At 42.5% G+C, this 23,606-nt stretch overlaps 4 protein-coding genes across 4 annotated transcripts; 2 read left to right on the forward strand and 2 right to left on the reverse strand.

Moving 5' to 3' along the window:
* Positions 1-3,427: 3,427 nt before the first annotated feature.
* Positions 3,428-6,302, reverse strand: fbxo45 (F-box protein 45). Its single transcript, XM_079181554.1, has 3 exons — positions 5,826-6,302; positions 4,617-4,973; positions 3,428-4,457 (listed from the first exon to the last, which is right to left on the reverse strand). The coding sequence occupies exons 1-3, from the start codon at positions 6,150-6,152 to the stop codon at positions 4,272-4,274; spliced, it is 870 nt and encodes a 289-aa protein (XP_079037680.1). The 5' UTR covers positions 6,153-6,302; the 3' UTR covers positions 3,428-4,271.
* A 603-nt stretch (positions 6,303-6,905) lies between these two features.
* fam168b (family with sequence similarity 168 member B) lies at positions 6,906-11,758 on the forward strand. Its single transcript, XM_079181947.1, has 7 exons — positions 6,906-7,014; positions 8,667-8,758; positions 8,883-8,963; positions 9,225-9,367; positions 9,563-9,761; positions 9,973-10,091; positions 10,252-11,758. Exons 2-6 carry the CDS (start codon positions 8,689-8,691, stop codon positions 10,077-10,079), a joined length of 600 nt encoding a protein of 199 aa, XP_079038073.1. The 5' UTR covers positions 6,906-7,014; positions 8,667-8,688; the 3' UTR covers positions 10,080-10,091; positions 10,252-11,758.
* A 1,577-nt stretch (positions 11,759-13,335) lies between these two features.
* Positions 13,336-19,149, forward strand: rbbp8 (retinoblastoma binding protein 8). Its single transcript, XM_079181741.1, has 18 exons — positions 13,336-13,482; positions 13,573-13,615; positions 13,722-13,817; positions 13,896-13,987; positions 14,773-14,845; positions 15,089-15,264; positions 15,351-15,446; positions 15,808-15,881; positions 16,067-16,134; positions 16,329-16,620; positions 16,735-16,906; positions 16,995-17,083; positions 17,375-17,486; positions 17,581-17,730; positions 17,836-17,890; positions 18,034-18,121; positions 18,205-18,346; positions 18,514-19,149. The coding sequence occupies exons 1-18, from the start codon at positions 13,383-13,385 to the stop codon at positions 18,609-18,611; spliced, it is 2,016 nt and encodes a 671-aa protein (XP_079037867.1). The 5' UTR covers positions 13,336-13,382; the 3' UTR covers positions 18,612-19,149.
* Positions 18,956-22,692, reverse strand: tmem241 (transmembrane protein 241). Its single transcript, XM_079181742.1, has 14 exons — positions 22,506-22,692; positions 21,928-21,974; positions 21,685-21,762; positions 21,500-21,581; positions 21,253-21,359; positions 20,918-20,969; positions 20,767-20,815; positions 20,549-20,594; positions 20,334-20,369; positions 20,066-20,100; positions 19,889-19,958; positions 19,404-19,497; positions 19,241-19,305; positions 18,956-19,148 (listed from the first exon to the last, which is right to left on the reverse strand). Exons 1-14 carry the CDS (start codon positions 22,575-22,577, stop codon positions 19,082-19,084), a joined length of 900 nt encoding a protein of 299 aa, XP_079037868.1. The 5' UTR covers positions 22,578-22,692; the 3' UTR covers positions 18,956-19,081.
* Positions 22,693-23,606: the final 914 nt, after the last annotated feature.

Here is a 23,606-nt window from a genome sequence, read left to right on the forward strand (position 1 = left end):
AATAGGGAATAGGAATCAGGAAGTGATGGTGGCATCCTTGTAGAGTTGATTTGTTGGTAATTTCTTCCTGTTTTCATACAGGACATCTCCAGCTCTCACTTCTGGCTCTGTTGTAAGTTTGGGGTGGTGACAGGCTTTTCTGATCCACGACTCCGTGTTGAGGTGGATTGTCTCGGTTGTGTGACGATCCTCACACTATATGGATAAAACGTCTGAGACGAAGCCTATCAAATGTAAAAAAGTTTACAATTAATGTATCTAATCCTATTCTGAAACTTTGAATTAAAAGAGTGTAAACATAAGGTTTACTGTGGGCCCACTGGAGCATCGAGGCCTCCTGGCCCGGGGCCCAATGTGCCGGCTGTGAACCACCGTGTCCGTGGTTTGTGTCTGGTCGGGGACAGACACATGCTTCATGCCCTTCATCTGTCTACTGTCTATTCTCTGCTCGGGTAGACATCACCCCTTTATATCTTGACACAGCAAATAGTTGATTGATGCTAAATTAATGCTCTAAATTTTGAATTTAGCACCTGGTTCACTGTGATTTATTTTTATTTTTTGTTTTTTAAGAGTGGGTCCTCGTTTGGATCTTGTGCACACACACACACACAAGCATGCACGTTCTGAGAGAAAGTTTCATTTCTGATGCACTCTCTTTTGCTACTTCTGTGACCTTGGTGTTATCTTCACCCTACAACCTCCCTGCACTCAGCAGAGACGGCACAGAGACGGCACAGAGACACAGACGACGCTCTTGTCTTAATAAACTTCCTACTTTGATGAGACCTCTATTTGTCCATTTTAATATTACACAATTAATCATTTTTTTCAACCATGTGGCGTCACAAATACGACAAGTATTCTGGGTGAGTAAACCTTCATGAATGACCGATGTGTTTGTCCGGTGGAAGTGGACGATACAGGAGTGTTCTACCTTCATGTCAAATGAGTGAGTAGCCCAACGATTGGAAACATTAAAGGTGCAGTGTGTAGGATTTGGCAGCATCTAGCGGTGAGATTGCAGATTGCATCCGACTGAAACGTCTTCCGTGTGCCGAGTGTAGGAGAACTATGGTGGCCAATGTAAAAACGTGAACACGCGAATGGCCCCATCCAGAGCCAGTGTGTCCGTTCTGGGCTGCAGAAACATGGCTGATGGCGCGGCTCACATCGGGTGTAACTTCACGTGTGTTAAATAGCTCTATAAACCAGCATGGCCTCTTCCAGCTACAGATCAGCATCACTTGTTTTATTCTTATATTCTAAGCAGACAGATGGAAAGTAGCTCTCACACTGGACTTGTGGTGAAAATATGTGCAGCACAAGTTTGAATTCCCTACTATTTGTCTGTTGGAGGACATATTAACACATGGTACAAAGAGCTGAGGAGGTGATGTGGCAGTTGGGGTGTAAAGTCTCACGGGCGAGTGAGGATGTGGGCAACTAAAATCCACAGCACTGAGGAATCACATTACCAAACATGAGGATAAATACTTGAATTTTAAAGATTTCTATGTCTCAGGTTTCATTTTGTTTGATCAACCACCAGTAAACAGTAGATTCTACAAGAGATATGAATGTAACTCTCTCTTCATCGTTTGTTCTGTAATAGATGTTGTTTAACTATAAAACTGAATCCACTGCTGCAGGTTAATGAAAACTAAAGCGATGAAAAAGTTTGATTCATAATGAAAAGTAAGGTGGGGAACATCTATTCTCTTGAGATTTCATGGTGCACATGACCAGGATGTTCTACTGGTGTAAGGCTATTTGCATGACATGCACGAGGGGATTACTGCCCCCTCGTGGAGACAGGATGTATTGCATATTTGAAACTAGTATTGCAGATGTAAACCCACGGGATAATATACAGAACAACAGAAGAGGAATTTTAGAGACAGCCAGCTATGGTTTCTGTAATAAGCTGCTGTGCTTAACTGCTGGTGGACAGATAATGCAGTTAGAAACACAGTCGGGATGAAAAGCAGACCAACAGGTCGAGTGACTGACTGACAGGATGGAGAGACCGACAGTCTGGCAAACAGACGTACAGGGTCAGAGCAGGACAGAGACTGGAGATACTGCTCTGTTTCAGGTGAAACGCAGACTCTGGGAAGTTCAAAGAGAAAGGGACAAATAGGACATATTCAATCAATCATTCATGTTACGGGAGTTATCCTCTGAGATCAGCAGAACCGCAGCAGAACAGTGTGTCCAGTGCTGTGATGTAGTTTCCTTTTATTTCCTGTCAATGAAGGTTGAGTTTCTGTTGGTGATGCATGTTGTTTATGATAACGAAATGCTCCCGATCGCGGATCTCGCACCTTTAAAACTTCAGGTTTGCACTAAATGCTATGTGAAGCTTAAAGTGTTCAGTTTTTGGGCGTCAATCCCGGTTATTTTTAGGCCATATTCTGTCCAAGGAAACATCCTGATGCAATCTTCTAACTATTGTTGCTGAGACTGTTGCTCTGCTCGTACAGTTTTCCTGTTTTGGGCATATATTGTTGTAATTTTGTGAGCCTTTTTCCTGTAATGTCACACAGTTTTGTAGTGTATACGATCCTCCAGCAGCAAAAATCCGTCCACTTATGTTCACTTGTAAACACAACAACAAATAGTTGTTTGTGGCTCCTTTAAAGGTGTCCGGTGAATTCTTGATTTCGTATTTCTTTAATCTGTTTTTGAAAGGCTAGCAGTGCAATGGTGCACAATGGGTTTGTTCTTGTGCACATTGACCAGGATGCACGTTGTGAAAGAGTTTCAATTCTGATCTCCACTTTCTTTCTTCTTACTTCTGTGAGCTTGCTGTTATCTTCACTGTTAAGATCACCCTGATGATGGAGCTGTGGACACACGTCTGTACAAAATGTGATGGAAATCCATCATCTAACATGATGTCAGGATATCGCTGATCCACACGTAGTGAATACATGCAGCAACACCCACAGTAAGAGCTGAATGGACAGCCTGACTTGGTATGCGTCTCATGCATAGTCGCTCTGCGTGGTGTATAGTATGAACTGCCTTTATTATTATTGTGCACTTCATCCGTACCACATTAGCAACCTGTCCGTATGGTGCAAGGTTGATCTTGTATACGTGATAATGTGTCCTTTACGCTCTGTTCTTCATACGCAGACCAATAACTAATGCAGTTACCCAAACATTTCATATCGCTGCTCTTTGAAATCAGCCCTGTATTCAGTTTTAGGAACAGTTCATACTTCAAAGTCACACATTTTGGAGATACATGTTTTTTTTCCCCCCCACAGGACAGCAACAATAATGCAGTCTTCCTGCAGCATTGTCTTTACTGCCTCCACAAACATCAACATAACACGGGGCTGGTTAACATAACACGGGGCTGGAAACACAGCCGTGGATACGCAGACATCAAACATCAAAACCGTCTTTATTATAAGAGTGGCATCATGTAGACTTTATTTTCAGGCCTTATTACCATACAGCATCTATAGTACCATAGATAAAAACCAACAAATAAATAGTGTGTAATACTACAGTAGCACATTAAAAAGGACGCACATAAACATGATACAGCTATACTTTCCTCCATTACTGGACAGGTATGTCAAAGGTCATGTGTTATAGTCTTTACGCCATTATCCATGCACATGCATGACAGTTGGTCCGCATGTCCTCTATGTTTGCCTATAGCGATCAGGTCACATTGATTTGGCATATAACTATTATACTCCAGCCATCCATTATAGTTAAACTGCGTTAATCCACGATGAGCTGTTTCCTTTAACTCACACAACAGATAGCCATCGATAACAACCGCCGTTTCACTTGTTAAAAACAATGTCGGAGAGTATTTGCCACAGTTTACAATAGTTTTGGCCTCATTTAAGCAGACATAAAATCTAACGTAAACGTTTCAGCACTGTTGGCTCGAATCGCATGAACTTAAATAATGTTCTGCTGTCCTGTAAATAAAACAGTCCAGCAGCTAAACTGTAAAAGTGGACACTTCCACACTGATACAGACAACGTGTTTTGTGACAGTTCCCACACATTCCTTCTCCCCTGTAGTTTTGACTCCTCGTGTCGAGCTGTAGTAGAAATGCCAACAGTTCTCTTTGTGTGAATAGTTATTCTGCTTGGGGAAGGAACATGACCCCTTGGTCTCCAAAACCGTTTTGAAACGGTGCAACAAACACAGTCTGCAGTCTGTTGACAGAAAAAAACGTCCTGCACTCCTCAGTGGCCTGTTAGTTTTAATGGTGGCACAGGTTACTCTGCGTCTAGCCGTCTAGAGGTTTTCCCAAGTACACCATGGTGACTTCGGTGTTGCCGTATACTGCGGAGACGGCTGGGAACAGGCAAGCTTTGGGCAGTCCACGAAACGCTATACCGAGAAACTCAAAACCCCTCTCGAAGGCTAACGTCTTGTCATCCATGTCTAGAATCACTCGTATTCTCTCCCCGATCTGTGGACAAACAATTACACATTGCCGGATTACAAAAATGACAAAGAATACATTTAAAAAGACAATAACAACTAACAGGGCGATACATTCCACAAGTTATTCTTGGAGTATCTAAAATCTTATAAGGGTACAAACGACAGATGTGACTCCGGCTCCTACCTGATATTTTGGCGCATTGTTACACTGGGGGAAATTTCCATTGACCTCCCCATTATGGAGCAGGTTGTTGTCGACCAGGTTCCAGCCCCAGCTCTGGTCATCACTGCCCAGCAGGGCCAGGTATCCCTGGCACTGCATGGACGCCCGCTTGGTGGCGAGGCCTATCACTGCCACGGTGCCAAGGGGGCCTTCCCACCAGATCTCCCAGGCGTGCCTCCCTTCCGAAAAGCCGATCTTGCCGCGAGCGCCGTCCGTGCTCTGGGCAATGGGGTTGCGGTGCAGGGTGAAGCCGTTCTTCTTCACGTAAACATTGCGGGAGCAGTCGTGGGTGCTCAGAGCATGTTGAAAGGCCTTGAGCTGTGGAGGACGATTGGACAGGGACGACAGCATAATAAATATGAAATATTAAAAGGAACAGCTACAGTTAAAAGTAAAGCCCTATTGTATTTGTTGGTGAACACTAAAGATCTGGGAAACATATCCTATATGCTGTATAGATGCCTAAACAAGGTGAGACATGGCCGTGGGCTTAGGCTTTGATACCATGCAGGACAGAATGTATTGCACCAATCAGGGCTTAAGAGCTCAAAGCTTCTGTAAGGTCTTCTTCGTTTTATAAGAAAATAATTATGGCTGCTATTATAATTTGAGAAAAATGAATCTAGGGACCTTTAAAGTTCCTTCAAGAAGTTTCGGTTCCCATAGAAAATCAACAACAATTTCATGACACAAATGTTCATGCAGACAGTTCTTAGGTTTCACTTATAGGGGGACTTATTATTTCCTTGCACATGGTGCACAGAATTATCCAATAATAAACAGTAACAGTAACCTCTCTATTAGGCCATGATATCAAATAGGATACAATGACCTAATGTGAGCTAATGACAACACAACAACATTTAGCCTGTCAAATCCTTACGCCAAGGCCCATTTAAGAATCTGCCAATTTAATTCGGGGCTTTAAGAAAACATACAAATGTACTATTGTTACTTTGAATGTGTTTACAAAAGACCAAGCATGAATCGATCAGGTCTGCTGGCATACAATAGTATTGCTTATGGATGAATTTACCACATCATCAGTCACGTTACGTGAGGGTGTTTGCAGAGCACAGGTAGCACTAAACAGGCAGATATTTGAATGGGGTTCGCCACAAATCACGGTTCTCTTAACCCGAGACAACAGCGGGATGCTGGTAAACCTACTTTCCCCTTGTAGGTGGGCAGGTTGCACAGGATGTCAGAACGCATAGCTTCATCGCTCAAGGACCGGCTGCAGAGGCTGCGCCACACCTCGCTGTTTTCATCCGCCAGCATGTTGTTCCAATGCCAGCAGACCAACGCGCAACGCATCAAGTCGGTCAGCTCCAAGTACGAGAAAACATGCTCCAGGACCCGAGCTGGCAACCTCCCGGCCACCCCTGCGCCTCCTCCGGCTGCGGCAGCGTAGGGAGAGCCGCCGGAGCTGCAACTGGCTGCCGCTGCTGCGCCCTGACAGGAGGAGCCTCCTCCCCCACCGGCCGCTCCAGACATTATGGCCCTGATCTTTACCGACGACTCCACTCGGCCAAATAGTTTCACCTTACACCGTAGAATGATACCCTAATATAAGTTAAATAGCAACATTTTGCCTATAAAATCGCATACAGGTCGCAGTAAAACCACAACAGTATGGACCCTCTACTCTTCCCAGTTCAATGGCTGAATGGAAGCGATGCGTCAAGGTCCTGGAAGAACAAATATACATCTAGTTGTGCTGTCACAGAAAAATGTAATTTAAATTAGAATTTTTTTTGTTTACATTATTTGTTAAGCATATTTAGCTAAATCCAGTAATGATAAATTGTCCGATAAAGGAAAGCCCTACCAACGTCAAATATTTTCTATAGCCTGCAAGGACCGTTGGGTCGACAAAATAATGAGCTCGAGGAGAATTGCCACAATGTTGCAGGGTTTAGGATGTTGGACGTTACATATTGTTGCTAAGTCGCATTGTTGCAACCGTGTGGCAAAGAAAACAAGCATCATAAAGGCACTGTACTCAATACAAACGGCATTACTAACAAATAAATAATTGTATCTGATTTGTTACGTCGTTTTGTCAAATTAATAATGTTTTTAGAGACTGTGCTTCTATAGAGGACAGTTTCGAGAGAAAAATGCTTTTGTGTGTAAAGACGAAAAACAAATTCACATTACCGGAATAGAATTGGTCACAGTCTGATAAAACGGCGTAATATGTTTTATTTTCGCCACGTGACACTACACGGAAGTGACGCAGATGCTCAAAAGAGTTCAGCAAAAGCATCTGGGAGCAAAACAGCAGCTAGCTTAAATACAATTTTCCACCAGAAGACCAAAGGAGCGGACTAACGGACGATCAGACCAGCCAACAGTGAGTCCTTGTTGCTTAGTAATCTCTAGATAAAATGATCCGTGCGTTATCTGGGTTATCTGTGGGGCTGAGACGCGCGTTACTGCAGACCACAGCTGTCTGGCTGTCTGTCTCCTAGTGCTGTGCGGCCTGTTGACAAGCTGCCCCCATCTGGCTGCTGTCCGGGGACGTTCCGGTGACTTTGCTCGGGTCGGACAGGTGATTAGCGGGTCCGTCCGCACATCAGAACCGACCTGCTGCGGTGAAACACGCGCTTAGCTAGCGGCGGATTTGTGCGGATAATAAGGCTCGTGAGCTAAGCTAGCTAATGATAACAAAGCCCCGCTACGTTCACCTTTCGGAATTCTTCTACTTAAAGGTTGCCATCTTTATTTTATTTTGCAGGCAACATTTTCCAACGTCACCTGAAAATGAACCTCTTTACACCTCTTGACTATCGAGGCCAGATGCACACAAGATTATATGCAAACCACCAAGCGGGACTTTGTTAAAATAAAATAAAAATAAAAAAAGATCAACTTATTGTGTTACGTCACACTCTCCGTTCATTTTGACTGCATGTTTTAGTGGAATAAAACAGTCTGTGCTGAAATACTGAATATAGTTTGTGATGTGTTGTCAATTTGAAACTATGATAATAAGGATTAGTCGGGTTATATGTTGCCTTATGGTTTCCGTACAAAGTCCGACTATAGAATAGATTTGGGTTTGTCGGACTCCTCTCCATAACTACACGAGGTGCTGATAATCTACTCATTAGAAATAGTCTTGTCCTTGTTTGCGGTTGACCACAATAACAGATATAGTATGGAAATGATGCGTTTCCGTCACTGTTTAAATTGTCCTTGAATCAGCAGACCTGTACAGTGATGTAATGGTTTGCGGATCCCCGCTAGAGGGCACTTTGATTTCTCTTTTCTTTTTTTCTTTTTTCCGTTAATGAGCATCATGTGTAGCAGAAGTCGAGGCCTTGCTCTTGTGTAATGGAATTTAGAAAGTTGTAAAACTGCTGCAACGCAACTCTGTAAAAATGACTGAACAAATGTAGTGTTTGTTTTTATGAAATGTTTCCAAATGCATGCGTGTCCTTGGGAGTATATTTCAGCTTTTCTATACACAGTGTAGTACAAAATTACAGATGCATTACTATGAAAGCAACGTGGATGAACACAGAAACAGTGAGGTGTAGTACGTGTTCATGCTTAGTTAAGACATGGGGGAAACAATCAAAACTATGATTTCAAAGAAGTGCAGGAGTCCATGTTAAATTCTGCATATTGTGCAAAACCAAAACGATGGTATTCCAGTCATCAGTATGTGTGCACGGCGCTTGAAAGGTGAATTAAAAACTGTTGTGACTATGACCTAGCAAGGTCATTTCATGTAAGCCACCGGCAGTCTTCACTGTTCCCTCACGAGAGGATATCATATTCCCAATACAACATTTTTGTTTCCCTTTTAACCTTTCTAGTCACGGAAATGTCACTTGGCACTATTCTCCATCGGCAGCGTCATGCTTTGCTCTGTTTTTGCTGCAGAAGATACTTTCTCATGAGTCTCCTGAATCTGTGCTACATTTACCCAGATGATCTTATCAACTTAGTGTCGTCGATTTACATTCTCTGAAACTCTCATTCTCTTTTTCATTGCAGCATCCGTAAATAGACGTCCATTATGAATCCAGTTTACAGCCCTGCAGCAGCAGGGGTCCCCTTTACCAATACCAAGGGTATGGGTTACCCAGGTGAGTCCCCGTGTTGATGTGTAATGCTTTAAGCAAATATCTTAACTACAATCTAATATTCTGAAATCAAGAAAATTGAAAAATGCTTGATTTTCTTTTGATATTCTGTTTTTGGTCATGGCAGCTGGGTTCCCTGTTGGCTATGCAGCAGCTGCTCCAGCATATCACAATATCTATGCAGGAGCGAACGCAGCCTTCCCCAGTGGTAAGAACATTTGTAGACTGTGTGTTTGCACCGTGCACGACATTAGCTCATGGAGATTTTACAAGTCGGTGCTGTTGCAAGGATTTCAACACCTCTTCAGGTTGCAAGCGGGTCAAGAGTTTCCGTCTGCGGACCGTTCTTAAGATGCAGTTCGGATTCTCCAATTTTGCAACAACTGCATATTTCTTCACCCGCTGACTGAAAGTGACTTACACTGAAATAGTCGGCAGTACTAACTTTGAGTGTCTTCCTCCCACCCAGGCTACGCTCCGGGGACTCCTTTCAAAATGTCCTGCTCTCCCAACACTGGGACTGTCCCACCATACTCCTCCTCACCCAACCCCTACCCTGCCGCTGTTTACCCGGTCAGGAGCACCTACCCCCAACAGAACCCCTATGCACAGGTCGGTGCATTGGTGTTGTTGACGGTTGCGTTATTAAAGTATTATCCAGATTAGCCTGAGGATGGCGCAATAATCAATAGGTCCACGTTTCAAACTTCAAGGCCATAACTGGTTTCTTTGTTTGGATTTGTCGTCTGTCGGGTCTCACCTCACTTTAACAAAGTCCTTTTTTTGTTTCCTTCCTCTTGGATCCAGGCACTAATACCGTCACAACAGCAAGGCACTTACTACACACAGCCTCTGTATGCCGCGCCGCCTCACGTTATCCATCACACTACAGTGGTCCAGCCAAACGGGATGCCCGCGGCCATGTATGCCCCGCACATGGCCCCCCAACGCCACAACAGTGTCGCCATGGGGATGGTAGCCGGCACCACCATGGCCATGTCAGCTGGTGAGCATCTGCTTCTATCATTTAACCAGTATCTGTACTTTATAGAGATGCATATGAAGCTTTACCACCCTGTGTTGAATATAACAAAATAAACATATATTATGACTTGTTTGCAGGCTCAGTAGATCTGTGCCCCATTCTTTGTTGTGAAAGTGTGTATCCTATCAAACCTGTGCACCGGTGTTCACTTTGTGGCCACTTCACTTCCTAGGAACTCTGCTGACAACTCAATCACCAGCGTCTGTTAACCCCCACCAAGTCACGATGCCCACATATCGGCCTCCTGGCACACCCAGCTACAGCTACCCACAGTGGTGAAGAGAGGGAAGCGTGAGTACGCTGCTTTGGTATTTGCCGGCCGTGTGTCAGTCTGATATGTGTTCAAGATTTGTTACATGCATTTAACATTTGTTTTGTATGAAACGTGCCACCCCTCTGGCTTTTAACCTTCTCTTAAAGTCTATATTTCCACATGTTGTTTTCTCTGCAGGTCAGAAGATGGTAGATATGCATTCACACTCTACTCCAGTGTTTTCTGCTATTGGTGAAGACCTGCACCCGCCAGCGTCCGCAACCAGTTACTCTTCTTCCAGCATAATGTGAATCTAAAACCTAACTACATAGAACGAGGCCCATTTGGATAGGAGGGGGTGAAGAATAGGCCCATCCCCATGACCCCTCTCAATGGAATAAGGCTGCATTCCATGTCACACCCCCAGCGCCAGCACCTCTACAACCTGCTGCATATCTCGCATCAAACAGCAATGCCTCCATGCAAACTCTTTTTTTTTTTGTGGATTGTCATGCAGGTTTTTTATAGCTTAAAACTATTAGGTGGTGAAAAGGGAGTTTGGAATAGTATTCTTTTGTTGTTGTTTCTTTTAATTTGGGGGATACATATGATGTTGAATGCATGTGTATATATAGATATATGAAGTAATGCTAGCGCAATCTACCTGCTGTGACAGATGCAAAATCAAACAAAAGGCACACGTCCAAAGGATCTGAAAAAAAAATAAAAAATAATAATCTGCAATGCTGAATCACCAGTGACCATGTCTTACACGTGAAAGATTAAAAGGCGAGAAACGTTTATTCATGCAAAAACATACCTGCACAAACACGTGCAGACCAAACTGTACTCTTTTCACTGCTTCGTGTTTTGGTAATTGGAGCTAGGTTTTTATTATTCCTCTCAGTGATGCAGTGTATGCATTTTGTCTTACCATTTTTTTTGTATTTTAGGAAAGATGGGACTTTGAGTTTGTGCCTCCGACTGACGGCCATTCCAACACATAATCATTCTGAGCGTTTTATTTGTCCTGCGCTGTCCAACCTTTTAGGAGAAGAGTACCAACTATTCCAAAAGTGTGCAGCAGCTTTGGGTTCCTGCTTTTTTTTTTTTTTTTTTTTATTTGGGGAGTGATATCAATGTTTTAACTATTCACTTATTTTAGTCGGAAGCATTCTTGGTGGGGAACAAGTAGAGGACGTTTTGGAAACCATTTGCACCCTTTTAAGAGTGCAGAGAGTGGATGAGTAGGACCAGCGTTGTGTGTGTGTGTGATTGTATGTGTGTGTGTTTTAAATGAGGATTGAAATAGAAACCATTCAAAATGGTGCCATATAGTGCGACGCGCCTAGAATATTCGGCCTACATCTCACAATAATCAATTTGCTCTTAGGTAGGTCTGAAGCACTACATCATCAAATCACGCTAATTGTGGACATGTTAGGAAAACACGATATTGTTAAACTCTATTTGTGAATAGCACTACTGATGGAAGGCACTAATTCAAAACAGTAAAGATATCTGACCTTTTCCATTGCTCGCTGTTTTACCTCAAGGTTCCAGGCTAACCCACCAATATCACTGTTTCAGACATGCTTTTCTATGTTGCCTCAGTCACCTCAGTTAAATAATCTGTTTTGTAAATGTTATTTTTGTGATTTTGGTTCTTGTTTTGTATTCTAAAGAAAGACCAAAAATAAACAAATATAAGAATAATCCTTGTTTCCCCTTATTGTGCCATTTTGTACTTCCTGGCAGACATAGTAAAGCTCTTAACAATATGTAAATTATCGTGAAAGATTGCGGGAAATGTGTTTTCACAACCACAACTGTGTATTGTTGATGTATTCAAACTGTAGAAATGTTGACAACTTTAGATCGACAGCTAACGCATTCTGTACTGAGAGAAATGTGGGCGCTGTAATCCTGTACAGCTAGAACAAGAAAACGCCCTCAATGCTCTACTGTACGGTAAACGGCTGTGACAGAATCAGGTCCATATGCTGTAAAAAATGTTATTGAAATGGATCTTTGTCATAGAGAAAAAAACATCAAAGCAAAACGTACATCAAAAGGCCACTGATGCACCATTTTAGTCGGTTTGTAACTCGGGCAAGAAGTCCCAATGTCTAGTTGTGATTTGCAGTTTAGGTTGATTTTATTATAGTGATCAAAAGCAAACGTTTCTGGTGCAGTCTCTCTCTAGCTCTGGTAAAAAAAACACACCTGTCCCTTCCTGGTGCATCACCTGACTGACTCACCTCCTACCTAATACTATATCCTTTCGCCTAGACAAGCGCCCGGCCTAGTGTAAAAAAAAAATACATACGATAACAACAAATAACAAAATAATCAAACTAATGAAATAGTTATTATGCCCAAATTCTTTAGAATGACAATTTATAGTTAATAATACGTTTGAACAGGAGAGGGCGCCGACGATTCAAGAATAGCAGAAAAAGAAGAAGAAGAAGAAGAAGAAGAAGAAGAAGAAGGAGGGGGGTAAACTTCCCAGCATGCATTTCGGCGCGCGAAATTGGATTTTTTGTTTAGTTTTGGAGTACCATCCAGGGAGAATACTCGTAATGTACTAACCTACAGTACTATGTTAGCCAACAGTACTAATCTGTTTTCTGACTCATTGGTGTGTTGCTCATTTTGAAAGGCGGCAGCTGTTAACTAACGTGTAATTCAACGTTATCTAAGGAGTGCTAGTGTTGTGATGCTGTTGTGTGTTTACAGTAAAGCAAAGTAGTGAGTACACAACGTTTAAGCCGTTCATGTTTCGTGAGGGCATAGTAGAGAAATGTAAATAATTCAGTGTTTTTATATTGTGTAACTTTAACACCGCGGTCAAGTCAGCAAACACTAGAATGAATGTGTTTTCAGTTCTCAGTGCGTCCTAGTGGACATTTAGCTAACGCTAGCTAACGTTCCTACAGTTGTTACTTGCAGTTATTTTTCTCCATATATTGTGACATTAGTTCATTTAACTTTATAACACACAAGAGGGACAACAAGGGAATAACGTCACGGTGGACACAGGTATAGGCAACGTCTACGTCATGAAGGATATTTACTCACATAGTGTTCATGTTCAGTATAAACATTTGCAATAGTTAGCTTAGCTAACATTGACAGGACTAAAATAGGCCGAGCTTGTAGCATACTGTACTAGTTAGTATTTCACATTGAGAAATTAACGTACATTACATCACGAATGAATACAGAAATATGTGACATTGTTTTCCCCCCCATGTAAAGTTGACAGGTCGCAGCAGGTCACAGCAGCAGCAGCAGGCCCGGCTGTGTTTAACCGTGAATGGAGGATGAGCAGCCCGGGACCGAGCAGCGGAACACCCAACACAACTGACCTCTTTGACGATGTATGGAGGCAGCTCAGAGAGAGCCATCATAATGCACTTCAAGGTGACTGATCCATGATGTAAATGCACGTAGATACAAAGTGATACATTGTGTTTCACACTCTTCAACATGGCATCTGTTGCTGTGTTTTAGAACTGGAGGAAAAAGTGAGCAAGTTGAAGAAGGAGCGTTATTTGTGAGTATATTGATGTAATGATGATGATGACATGTTTCACCCTGGCGTTAGGAGCTTGTGAATGGCTGAATATAATCTAACCAGTCATTGCATTTGTTTTCTCCAGAGATGCTCAGAGTCTTGAGGTGTTTCACTTTCGTACCCAGCAGCTAAAGGAGCAAAACAAAAGCCTGCAGGATGCCGTCAGTCGCCTGGAGGAAAGGTAGCTTCATCCCCAATGGGCGGACTACGTCAGAAACAATGTGGAACAAAGACCAGCAACTTGTTTCACTGTTTCCAGGCTCTGTGCGGGAAAGTGTGATCGATGTGCCATCTTAGAGGAGGACCTAAAAACTAACCAGGATCAGAATGTGCGTCTCATCGCCAGACAGAGTACGTTTGCTCATTATTTGTACACATTTTTTGTGTTTGCTCACCCTTCCTGTTGTAGAAAAAAGAAAAACACACCTATGTTCTGCTTTAACACTTTGTCCCAATGTTTGAATCACTTTGAGAATAATACATTAACTGCTCAAAGAAAATAACCTTGTTTGTCAGCTTTGCAGTAATCAGAGAACCATGCTGTTGTGTTATCCGTGTGCTTAGTTTGGGTATTCTCGACATGAAGCCTGTTAAGTTTTCTCAGGCCTGCGTTTTTTAGCCGTGCTAGCGCTGCTGTAGAGATGGCAATGTTGGATGGTTGAGCATTTTATTCCGTACTGAAATATCGCGAAAGCTGTTGGATGGATCGCCATAAAGCTGTGTGTAGATATTCATCGTGCCTAGAAGATGTATTTTAATCGGTGCATTTTTGGTGATTTCCTGGAGCACCACCAGCAGGATGCATTTTTTCATTTTACCTGAGAAATAGCTCGGTATATATTTGGTGGATTGGCACAAAAGTTTGGTCACACATTCATGTGACAATGAGTCCTAAACACTTTGGAAATGCATCAACAGTTCCTCTAGTGCCATCATCAAGTCAACAATTCAATTGGTGCAGTACGAATAGCATTCCCATCAGCCTCAGCTGTACTTTGTTGTTAGTGCTAATCAGCTAATGTTAGCATTGTAGTTCTTAAATACAGCCAGAGTCTTGATTGCATAGATGAGAATCCATGGCACTGACTGCTGTATACTACGGGTTTATATTGACCATGATGGTGTTTTTCCCCTAGAGAGTGAAAGAGGGAGCCTCGAGGATGAAAACAGAAAACTACACGCTGAACTGCAAAGAGTAAAGCTATCTCGGTAAGTTCTTTAGTGTGTTACAGTCATGTTTTGTCAACATGTTGTCTTTGACATTGTAAAAAACATGCAATTTTCTATATTTTATCAGCTGTTTGTCTGTAAAAGTTGCCCAAAGACAACTTTATATCGTTGTGGTTTCACTTCTGCTTTGAATGGTGCGGTTTCAAGTGTCCTCCATGTATCTCTATGGGAGGACGGCCTTAAAGCTCCAGTTAAATACAGCAGGTCTTGTTCTTTTATCAGTTTAGAGCCCCAGCAGGCCTCATCCTCGGAACAAGAAGACGGCATCATCCCAGACTCGCCGATCCTGACGAGCTCGCTGCCCGCCGCAAACAAACTGAAGAAACGAAAAGATATCAACAAAATGAAGCACGTTCGTTACGCAGAGACGCCTCTACCAAACATGTCGCTCTTCAGCGGTCAGTCGGCCTTTAAAGAAACTGTCCTCTGATCCACATGTCTGCATGCACCAAGTCTTCTAACGGGTCTGGTTCTGTTTTTCAAGTTCTGGATGAGGAGCCTGTTGACGCTACAAAGAATCCTGGAAGAACACAAGTGCTCGTACCCAACACGTGTGAATTGGACACATCCCAAATCTTAAGTATGACTTCAAGACTACTTCTAGTTTCTAAGAGAACAGGAATTGGAAACCATATTTCCTTTCTTTAGAACGTGTCTATAACTCGAAGCACTAGATGAGCACTGGGCAACATTTATCTCTACATGCACACCCGTCCTGTCAGCCTAATTCACACGGTGGGGCTGCATAGAAACAGGCGTTGCTGCAGATTCAAGCGTTAATCTCTAGTTGGAGGACTGACTGATGAAAACTGATATGAAGCATCTTAGATCGGCAGGGACGGGAGACATGATGATACTTCTTGGGAGTTTTTAGTTTGAAGAAGATGGAAATGTTTCTGTGAGATGGTTAACGGTGTTTCTGGGTCTCTGTCTCTGTTCAGATAATGTGAATCTAAACCTGGAAGAAGCGATAGCAGAAACCTGTGGCCTTGAACTTATTGGCGAGCCTCACACGGTAGGAAGGCTTCATGCTGACGTCTGTTAGAGAGATTGTGTGTGTGTCTAAAATCAATCACACCCACAACAGCTGTTCTCTTTTAATGCTAATTAGCAAATGGTAAAATCCTAGTGCCTAACATCCTAATATACATGGTAGGCTCTTTAGATTGTGTCTGTAATTTCCTTTTTGTCTTTTCTCAGAAGACTGAGACGACGGCCGGTCAGCAGAGCCGCTCAAAATGTTCCTGGAAGCATGGCTTTCGTTTAAAGTAAGGATGAATAAAGTTCTTTATGCTGGACAGTATCATGAGTTATCATTTCAGACTCAGAAAGACACGGTGGCAGACAGCAATGCTGCTAAACTACAGTACAATACCAACATGCTTTCAAGGTTTACTCCAATTTCCCGCATTCCTCCCATCCAAAACAAAACATTCCAATCATCCTATGTGTTTCCCTTCAGGCCGTACCGCTCATCCTCTTTATCAACACTGTTCCACGGTCAAGACACGACCGCAGAAAAGTCACCTTCGCTTCTCCAAAGTGCCAAACGGTTCTCAGAGGACGGCTCCACTAACAAAGCCAAACGGAAGAAGGAGGAAAGTGAGCCGGAGGTGCAAGAGGAGGACAAACAAGGAATCCAGGAAGGGGTGGACGAACAGAAGGAAGGCAAACACGTACAACCTGAACGGACCAAACAAAGCTCCACGCCTTTCAGCAGTCGAGGCCTGAAGAAGTGGCTGGTGGACGTCAAGGTGAGAGATGTGTCCAATAGAAGTGCCAATAATATATATATGAGCATGGTAATTAGGATTTAATTCCTCCGTGTGGTTTTCAAAGGTCACTTGACTCTTTTTAACATTTAACAGGATCAGTCGGCACAAACTAGGACTTCCAACCAAAGGCCCGATGTGTCCTCTATAAGTCCTGCGTTCAAGAAGCCGTACGACAGAGAAGCAAACGAGCACAGCGTCGGGAAGAAAGCAACCCCCCCCCGGCAGGATCTGGACGCCTCACGTGACCGACACAAAGGAAAGGATGGTGAGCTTTTGTACGTTTGTACAATTTCAAGTTGTTTCTTCATCATCCATTGAATTGAATGTGAGCGTACGAACTCTTGCTTTCCCAGCTGGAACGAGGCTCAAAGTGGAGCCCATGTGGAGCGTCGACCCTGCGCTCGCCCTGTCCATGTTCGACAGTGAGGGGAGAGGAGACGAGGTAAAGTCACATGACCTGATGTACAACAGTCGCTGGGCTCCTGTGTCTTGTTTTAGCTTTATTTTTTGACTTGTTTCATTGAGCAAATATCAAGCCGGTTGGACAGTGTGTCCACCTGTGACCACTGTTTCTGTTCACGACACGGTTCTGTGATTTGAAGTATGTCGTGATTTTTAAGTGAACATGAAAATCCTCCAATCTCAAATCTTTGGGTGTGTTCATATGGATGTATTGGATGGATGGTTTTCTCTTACACCAGGCTGTTAATCTGTATCACTGTTTATATTTTAGCAAAAGGAAGAAGAAGAAGAAGAAGAGTGTCATGGAGAATTAGTAGATTCCGACCGCACTTGGGTCAGCCACAGCCTCCTCCAGTGTCGGGACAGACGGGACAGTGTGTCTGGTGAATACAAGCGACAACTTTTAGAAGAACAACGTTTTGATTTACGTTTGTGGTTCTGCACCAGCGGATAGGTCTCATCTGTCTGCTTCTCTAGGACTGGGAGAGAAGGCGAACGACAGTTTGGACGTGATGTTTGACACGACAGCTTACGGGGAGTACAAGTCATGCAGCAATTCAGCCTTGGGCCAGAGCCAGCCGTGTGGTGACGAAGAAGAAGAAGAAGAAGCAGGAGAAGAGGACGACGGTAGGCTTTTAGATTGAGCTCAACCGTGTTTGTCATCATGTCGTTTGACATCGGATGTCGCTTCATGAATTTAACTTGTGCTCATGCCCTCGTTTTAATCTCAAGATCAACAAGATCCTCATGAAAACACGATGAGAGGAAGCTACGGGCACAAGGCACGGTGAGAAACACCCCGCCAGCCGTACGGGGAGGAGCTTTGGGGTCAACGTTGTCATCTTTTGGGATATTTTATGCAGAAAAATCTTTCCAGTCTCACAGACGTTGTCAATTTCCTTCAATCTACATGTTGTCCGTTTGGGTTAGACGTCCAACGTTCGCACACGTGGCCGTGGTTCGCAAGAAAGACGAGAGACGGAAACTGAAGGGCGCTACCTGCAAGGAATGTGAAATTGTAAGTATTTAGATCGCAAACCCGAGAAACAGTTGACACGTTTCATGGCTGAGCCTGTTTTCATTATGGTTTATTTCAAACAGTATTACGACCATCTCCCAGAAGACGCAAAGCAGAAGAAGTTATCAGCGTGCTCGAGGCACCGGTTTTTATATATTCCTCCTAGTACTCCTGAAAACTTCTGGGAAGTTGGCTTCCCGTCGACTCAGACATGCATTGAAAGAGGTAATGAACCGATTCTTTTAAACCGTCCCTTTAACGTGGCTGGTAAAGCATGAGCAGAACATTTGAACACCTTCAGGGATCATTTAACCGTCATCCTAACAATGTGGTCACAGTGTTATCAGCATCCCGGAATGATGTCACATTCACGGGATATCGTTTCCCTCTAGGTTACATCAACGAAGAGAAGAATCCTCAGGCACGGACTCGGAGACGACAACCATTCAGTGCTTTATTCTCCCCGAAGCAAAACCAGCAGGAGAGCTAAAGAAAGTGTTTCTTTGATATAGAAGAGCTGTTTGAAATGGCCCATTGACAGTTTATAAAGAGCAGGCTTAAGCTGCACTGTGTGTACAATGAATCTCTGTTTTAAGCCTCGTTAAGACTGTTGACCTCAGGTTCATGTCTATAAAGTCCATGTTCTTCATGTATGTGGAGACTGTTTGACTGCTTTGTGTTTAGGTAAGATCTTCTAGATTGTGAGTGAGTTTAGATAAATAAAAATAACTGTCTATGGAGTAAATGACCTCTGCTTTACTTCATCAGCTGCTGCAGCGCCTCATTCAGGGAGATTTAACAGGATGACAAATGTCACTGTGGGTTGCGTAATGACAGCAGGTACGATGTTTACAAATCTAACTTTATTTGGTCAGATTGTCAGCGCAACAATAAAATACATTTTCCAGGTAAAAAGAATCTCTTTTAGCTGTGGGTTAAATCCGGAGAGCTGCGACGACGTCATCCCAGCTGAGAGTCTCTGTGAGAGTACACCAGCAGGGCCTCGCCCACATGACTGGTGACCACACTGCAACCAAACGGAGGGAAAGAAAACAGTAGAAGTCATTCACGGTTTGATAATAACCGATCCTACACGTCTCAGTGCCGGGGATCACTTACCAAATAAGAGATGAAGCGTTCATGTCCGTGTAGAAGATGAACGGGGAGAGAGACATGGCGGTGATCTGGAAGGAGGTCAAAGTGCACCATGTTAATAATTCAACCATGAAATACTGTTAAACCTAAATTGGATAACAAAGAAAACCATTTGATGTATAATCACCTTGGACAAGAAGATCCAGACCCCAAAGTGCTCCAGAGACAATCCGCTTTTTAGTTTGACTGTCGCCAGCAGCAACAGAAACCCCAGCAGTGCACTGTGGAGCGAGACGGAGGCGAGTTATGCTGAAAACAAGACGGTCAAATATCTGTTCCCTCATTACAAATACCCATCATTTGAAAAGGAGCGTCACGGATAATTGTTGATACTGAAACATGTTACTAGAACGTTCTAACACAGCTCTACTTAACTATATCTGTGGGCCTCCACATATAAATCTGCTATCCCACAAGTCTGACATGTCAGCTGCTACCTACAGCATGTTCTATTTCAGCACCGTATGATGTATTCGCTACTAGTGCTGCTTCTCACATTGACCTAGAAGATTATTTGGCACAGCCAATGTTCACAGGTACTATTTAAGTAGCTCTACTCATTATACAGCGCTCACAACAACTACCACGTGTGCATGGACTGAAATGTCTCACCTGGCACAGCAACCGCAGTGAAATGTGTACGACTGAAGGGAGGGGAACTCCAAGGCACCCGTGAGGTCACCTGTTGGAGGGACAAAGATCTGTTTACACATGTAGACCGTAAAAACCTCCTCGTTGGGTTGTTCCAACTTTTGTCGCCATGAGAAATGTGCTCGGGGTCTTTCATACCTGTTGGGTGAGCTGCGATGGCCAGCAGCAGCACGCTGTTATGTAACGGCAGAAGAGGCTCAAATTAGCAAGAGAAATACCTGAAGCTGCACTTTAGTGTTTGATACGTCACTACAGCCTCTCTGCAGTAAAAGAAGTAGGACATGAATATAGGTCTATTGAGGAATCATTATTATTGTTTCATCATTTACGACATGGTAAAACCTTCCATCTTTAACTTGTGCTTATTATGCACAGAATCCAGTTATTAAGAACTTATTCTTCTTACCTGAACACGTAGTTGATGCAATGTTGTTCAAGGTCACTGCGGGGAAAACGTCACAAAAAGAGTTAAGTGTGTGAAGTATTTCCTCATTTGGTTCCATCAGCAGAGAAAACGTCACTTTGTGTTGGATGAGGAACACATTGGCACAGATAAGAAACACAGTTTCAAGCAAAGTGTTTATGTTTACTGATATTTTCCGTCATTGTGCTTCCACTTACCTCAAATTACTGGATTTGTGGTGACCTTTAAACGCCCTGTATGCACCTGAAAGAGCACACGACGTCGTTACGCTCTCAGCCTCTACTGATTATTACCATTCTTCCAATTTATCTACTCCATGGCGTTCATCAAGGCTCAAACCTTCGAGCTGCTATTATTCTCATTATGTGACTCCGGAGCTGTTGCAGTTAACAGTGAAGCACATTCTCAGACCTACCCACACAGAGCAGATGGCCAACAGCCCAAAGGTAACCGCTGTAGTCGAACTGCAGAGTAAGCAAACGTGTAAACACGAGCAGAGGGTTTTGATTGGTAAAATGATGGTGTTGTAATAAGTAATACCCAGTTTGATGATGATGAATTATTACCTGAGGATCATGACGGGGGAGGTTGATGGCTGAGAGCAGCATGAAGCACATGCTACGAAGAGAAGCATATTTAAAGATGCAGTCATGTGAAAGGGAATACTTCATCTTTGAGTTTTGAAGAATCTTGCTAGAAAAAGTGCTTTATGGTAATAACATCATTATTACCACTAAGCAATTACTCTCCTTTCATGGGAAAACTGTAATGCGGCGTGTTCCCTCGTGCTGTCCCGTTTTCTGCAGCTTTTTGTGTGCTTGCCATATGAAACATTGCAGTAAATGCTTACAGATAAAACGTACAGTTCAGGTGAAGGAAAAACGGGAAAGAAAGCACAAACCTGATTAATTTCAGCCATGGTGTCTTCTCGTGTCTATTGACAACCTTCAAGATTATATAACTAACAACGTGTGAGGAATTCTGAAGAGTGAAGAAAAAAGGAATGTCCTACAGAAAAAGAAAAACAAGGACTTTTAGATATATATATCTGTAAATGCTGAGCATGGCAACAACCTACTAGATGATTTAGAATGAGTGCATTTGAAGACCTGCTGCGTCTAAATGTGAATATAGGATATATGGCGTACTATGCGCGATAAGGCCCTGGATCCAGCGTATATGTTTCCCACGAAGAGGAGGGAGCCTGGAAGCCAGGAAAGAGCTGCAGACCTGTGACACAACAGATCAGACAAAGCTCTTAATCATCTAAGTGCTTATTGGCAGACGCTGAAAACACTCACAGTAGTATTACTCCAATAGTGTATTAAAGTACCTGGTGATGCGGCTCATTTCCACCCATCCAAACTTCCCAGAGAGCAGAAGCAGGGCGGCCCCGATGAATGTCTGCCATCTGGAAATATGCAGCTTTAGATTTAAATATATATATATATTTTTTAAATTCATAATTCATCAATTAAAAATAGTTGTTTGATGCTGTATTGATTCTTTGAATATCGTACAGGGAACCCTTTAAAGCATTTTTAAATGTGCCTACACAGCATGAACCTGTACTCACCCTTGAAATAACGTTGGATAGGTGAAGTTCAACACTGACAGGACAAACTGAAAGAAATACAAATATGTACTTCAGGTCATGAGTTTATGATAAGCTAGTGTGGTTCCCTGTCTAACTTATTTTGGTACAAATAAATACTCTTCATTCACTCTTCGATTCGGCGTATTATACATCCAACATCATGTCATTGTTCTACAACTTTTCTATTGTTTTGTGCCAACATTGAGGTTGAGCGTGTGTTAATAGTCAGTGGTTGGTAGTTGCTTGTGTTCATGCTTGATTAGTTACAGCAGACCGAGAAGACGTCTTGAATGACGATCACTTCACGGTTATTGCGGACGATGAGGGTTACATTGCAGTTTTCTGCAGGTTTCACAGAGATAAGTCACGTTCTCCACACTAGATAAGAATGTAAAGCCTTGCTGTCAATTGCTTATGCTGCGAAATAATAACAACAAAGATCCAGTGTGCCGGTTATAAATTAAATCGATGCATAAAAGTCACTTTTTTTTACTTTGCGAGAAATTATGTACTTTTAATTGGAGTTTAGACAAAAACCACATCCGACTTAAACTCACCTTATTCGTGAAATATGATACAACGAATACAAAAGTGAAAGCGAGGCCAGTGATGTGTCTCCTCCACTGCATGTTGACCTCCGGCGCACTGCAGCAGGGACATGATTCCTAACAACGAACAATACTTTTATTCAGCGTCAATACACGAACTCTGTGTCAAAACTAGAGACATTTCAAGATCGGAAACTTCTCTCACTGCGATGACACGTCAAGACGCTGTGAGACAAAGATCGTCTATGTTCGGGGAAGATCGTTCACTGGTCCCGAATGTGAGTCACGCTGCTTCACGAAGGCGGCTTTTTGTCGTTTCTCTGCAGGGTAATCTGCAATGAATAAGTATAGAATATATACAAATAATAAAGAACATTACGTGTGAGTAGTGATACAAATGATTCAGCTTCGATTCGTCTAAAAGTAGATTGACAGAAAATTCGTCGACAGCTAGCTTGATAGCTTGATTGATTAAGTTTGAGCAATTTTTCATGCAGATATGCATGAGGATTTGTTATATATTGATTGTATATACATTTGAATGTAATTATACGAATCAACTTTATTTCTATAGTACATTTCATACACTAACATACACAAAGTACTAAAATACATTTGAAAATAGAAAGACAGTAAATCAAATTAAAAAAAATGTAATTGACAAAAATAATTAAAGTAAAATTCTTCACATAAATATTATGTATGTGAAGCTTGTAATATGGACAAAACTATTTATTTTAAGGAAAATTATAACAAACATTGTAGCTACACTGTTTTTCTGACATTTCAGAGAAATATAAACTTTGTCAGATGAATCGACGGTAATACTCGTTAGTTGCAGCCCTGAGTCAGAAAGAGAAACTCTGGAACTTTATCCTCTCAGAAGTAAAACAAATGTCTGCTGCATTCATTGAAACCGTTCTTTATGGATCTGCCCCTCTGAGTGCCTTAACTTCACAGAAGTGCCATAAATCACTCGAGTGCCTCTTTAAGGAGTAGCTTTCCTCTTTGGCATAATTTTGCACTAAAATTGTGTAATTAAATATCTCAAAAAGTAAATAAATAAACACCTAAAAAAAAGATCAATGAATAAATAAATGCAAAAAAGTT

Source organism: Pholis gunnellus (genome assembly GCF_910591455.1).
Source record: "Pholis gunnellus genome assembly, chromosome: 20".
In the NCBI taxonomy this organism is placed as follows: Eukaryota; Metazoa; Chordata; class Actinopteri; order Perciformes; family Pholidae; genus Pholis; species Pholis gunnellus.

Coding starts and splice junctions, on each gene's coding strand:
- tmem241 (XM_079181742.1), bottom strand. CDS start 22,577: ATGCAGTGGAGGAGACACATCACTGGCCTCGCTTTCACTTTTGTATTC. Junction 20,370..20,548: donor CACAAATCCAGTAATTTGAG/GTAAGTGGAAGC, acceptor TTTTCCCCGCAG/TGACCTTGAACAACATTGCA. Junction 19,149..19,240: donor AACGCTTCATCTCTTATTTG/GTAAGTGATCCC, acceptor GTTTGGTTGCAG/TGTGGTCACCAGTCATGTGG.
- rbbp8 (XM_079181741.1), top strand. CDS start 13,383: ATGAGCAGCCCGGGACCGAGCAGCGGAACACCCAACACAACTGACCTC. Junction 15,265..15,350: donor AAACATGTCGCTCTTCAGCG/GTCAGTCGGCCT, acceptor CTGTTTTTCAAG/TTCTGGATGAGGAGCCTGTT. Junction 17,731..17,835: donor AGCAGGAGAAGAGGACGACG/GTAGGCTTTTAG, acceptor TTTAATCTCAAG/ATCAACAAGATCCTCATGAA.
- fam168b (XM_079181947.1), top strand. CDS start 8,689: ATGAATCCAGTTTACAGCCCTGCAGCAGCAGGGGTCCCCTTTACCAAT. Junction 8,759..8,882: donor CAAGGGTATGGGTTACCCAG/GTGAGTCCCCGT, acceptor TGGTCATGGCAG/CTGGGTTCCCTGTTGGCTAT. Junction 9,762..9,972: donor CACCATGGCCATGTCAGCTG/GTGAGCATCTGC, acceptor TTCACTTCCTAG/GAACTCTGCTGACAACTCAA.
- fbxo45 (XM_079181554.1), bottom strand. CDS start 6,152: ATGTCTGGAGCGGCCGGTGGGGGAGGAGGCTCCTCCTGTCAGGGCGCA. Junction 4,974..5,825: donor TGCCCACCTACAAGGGGAAA/GTAGGTTTACCA, acceptor CGTCCTCCACAG/CTCAAGGCCTTTCAACATGC. Junction 4,458..4,616: donor ACAATGCGCCAAAATATCAG/GTAGGAGCCGGA, acceptor GTTTGTCCACAG/ATCGGGGAGAGAATACGAGT.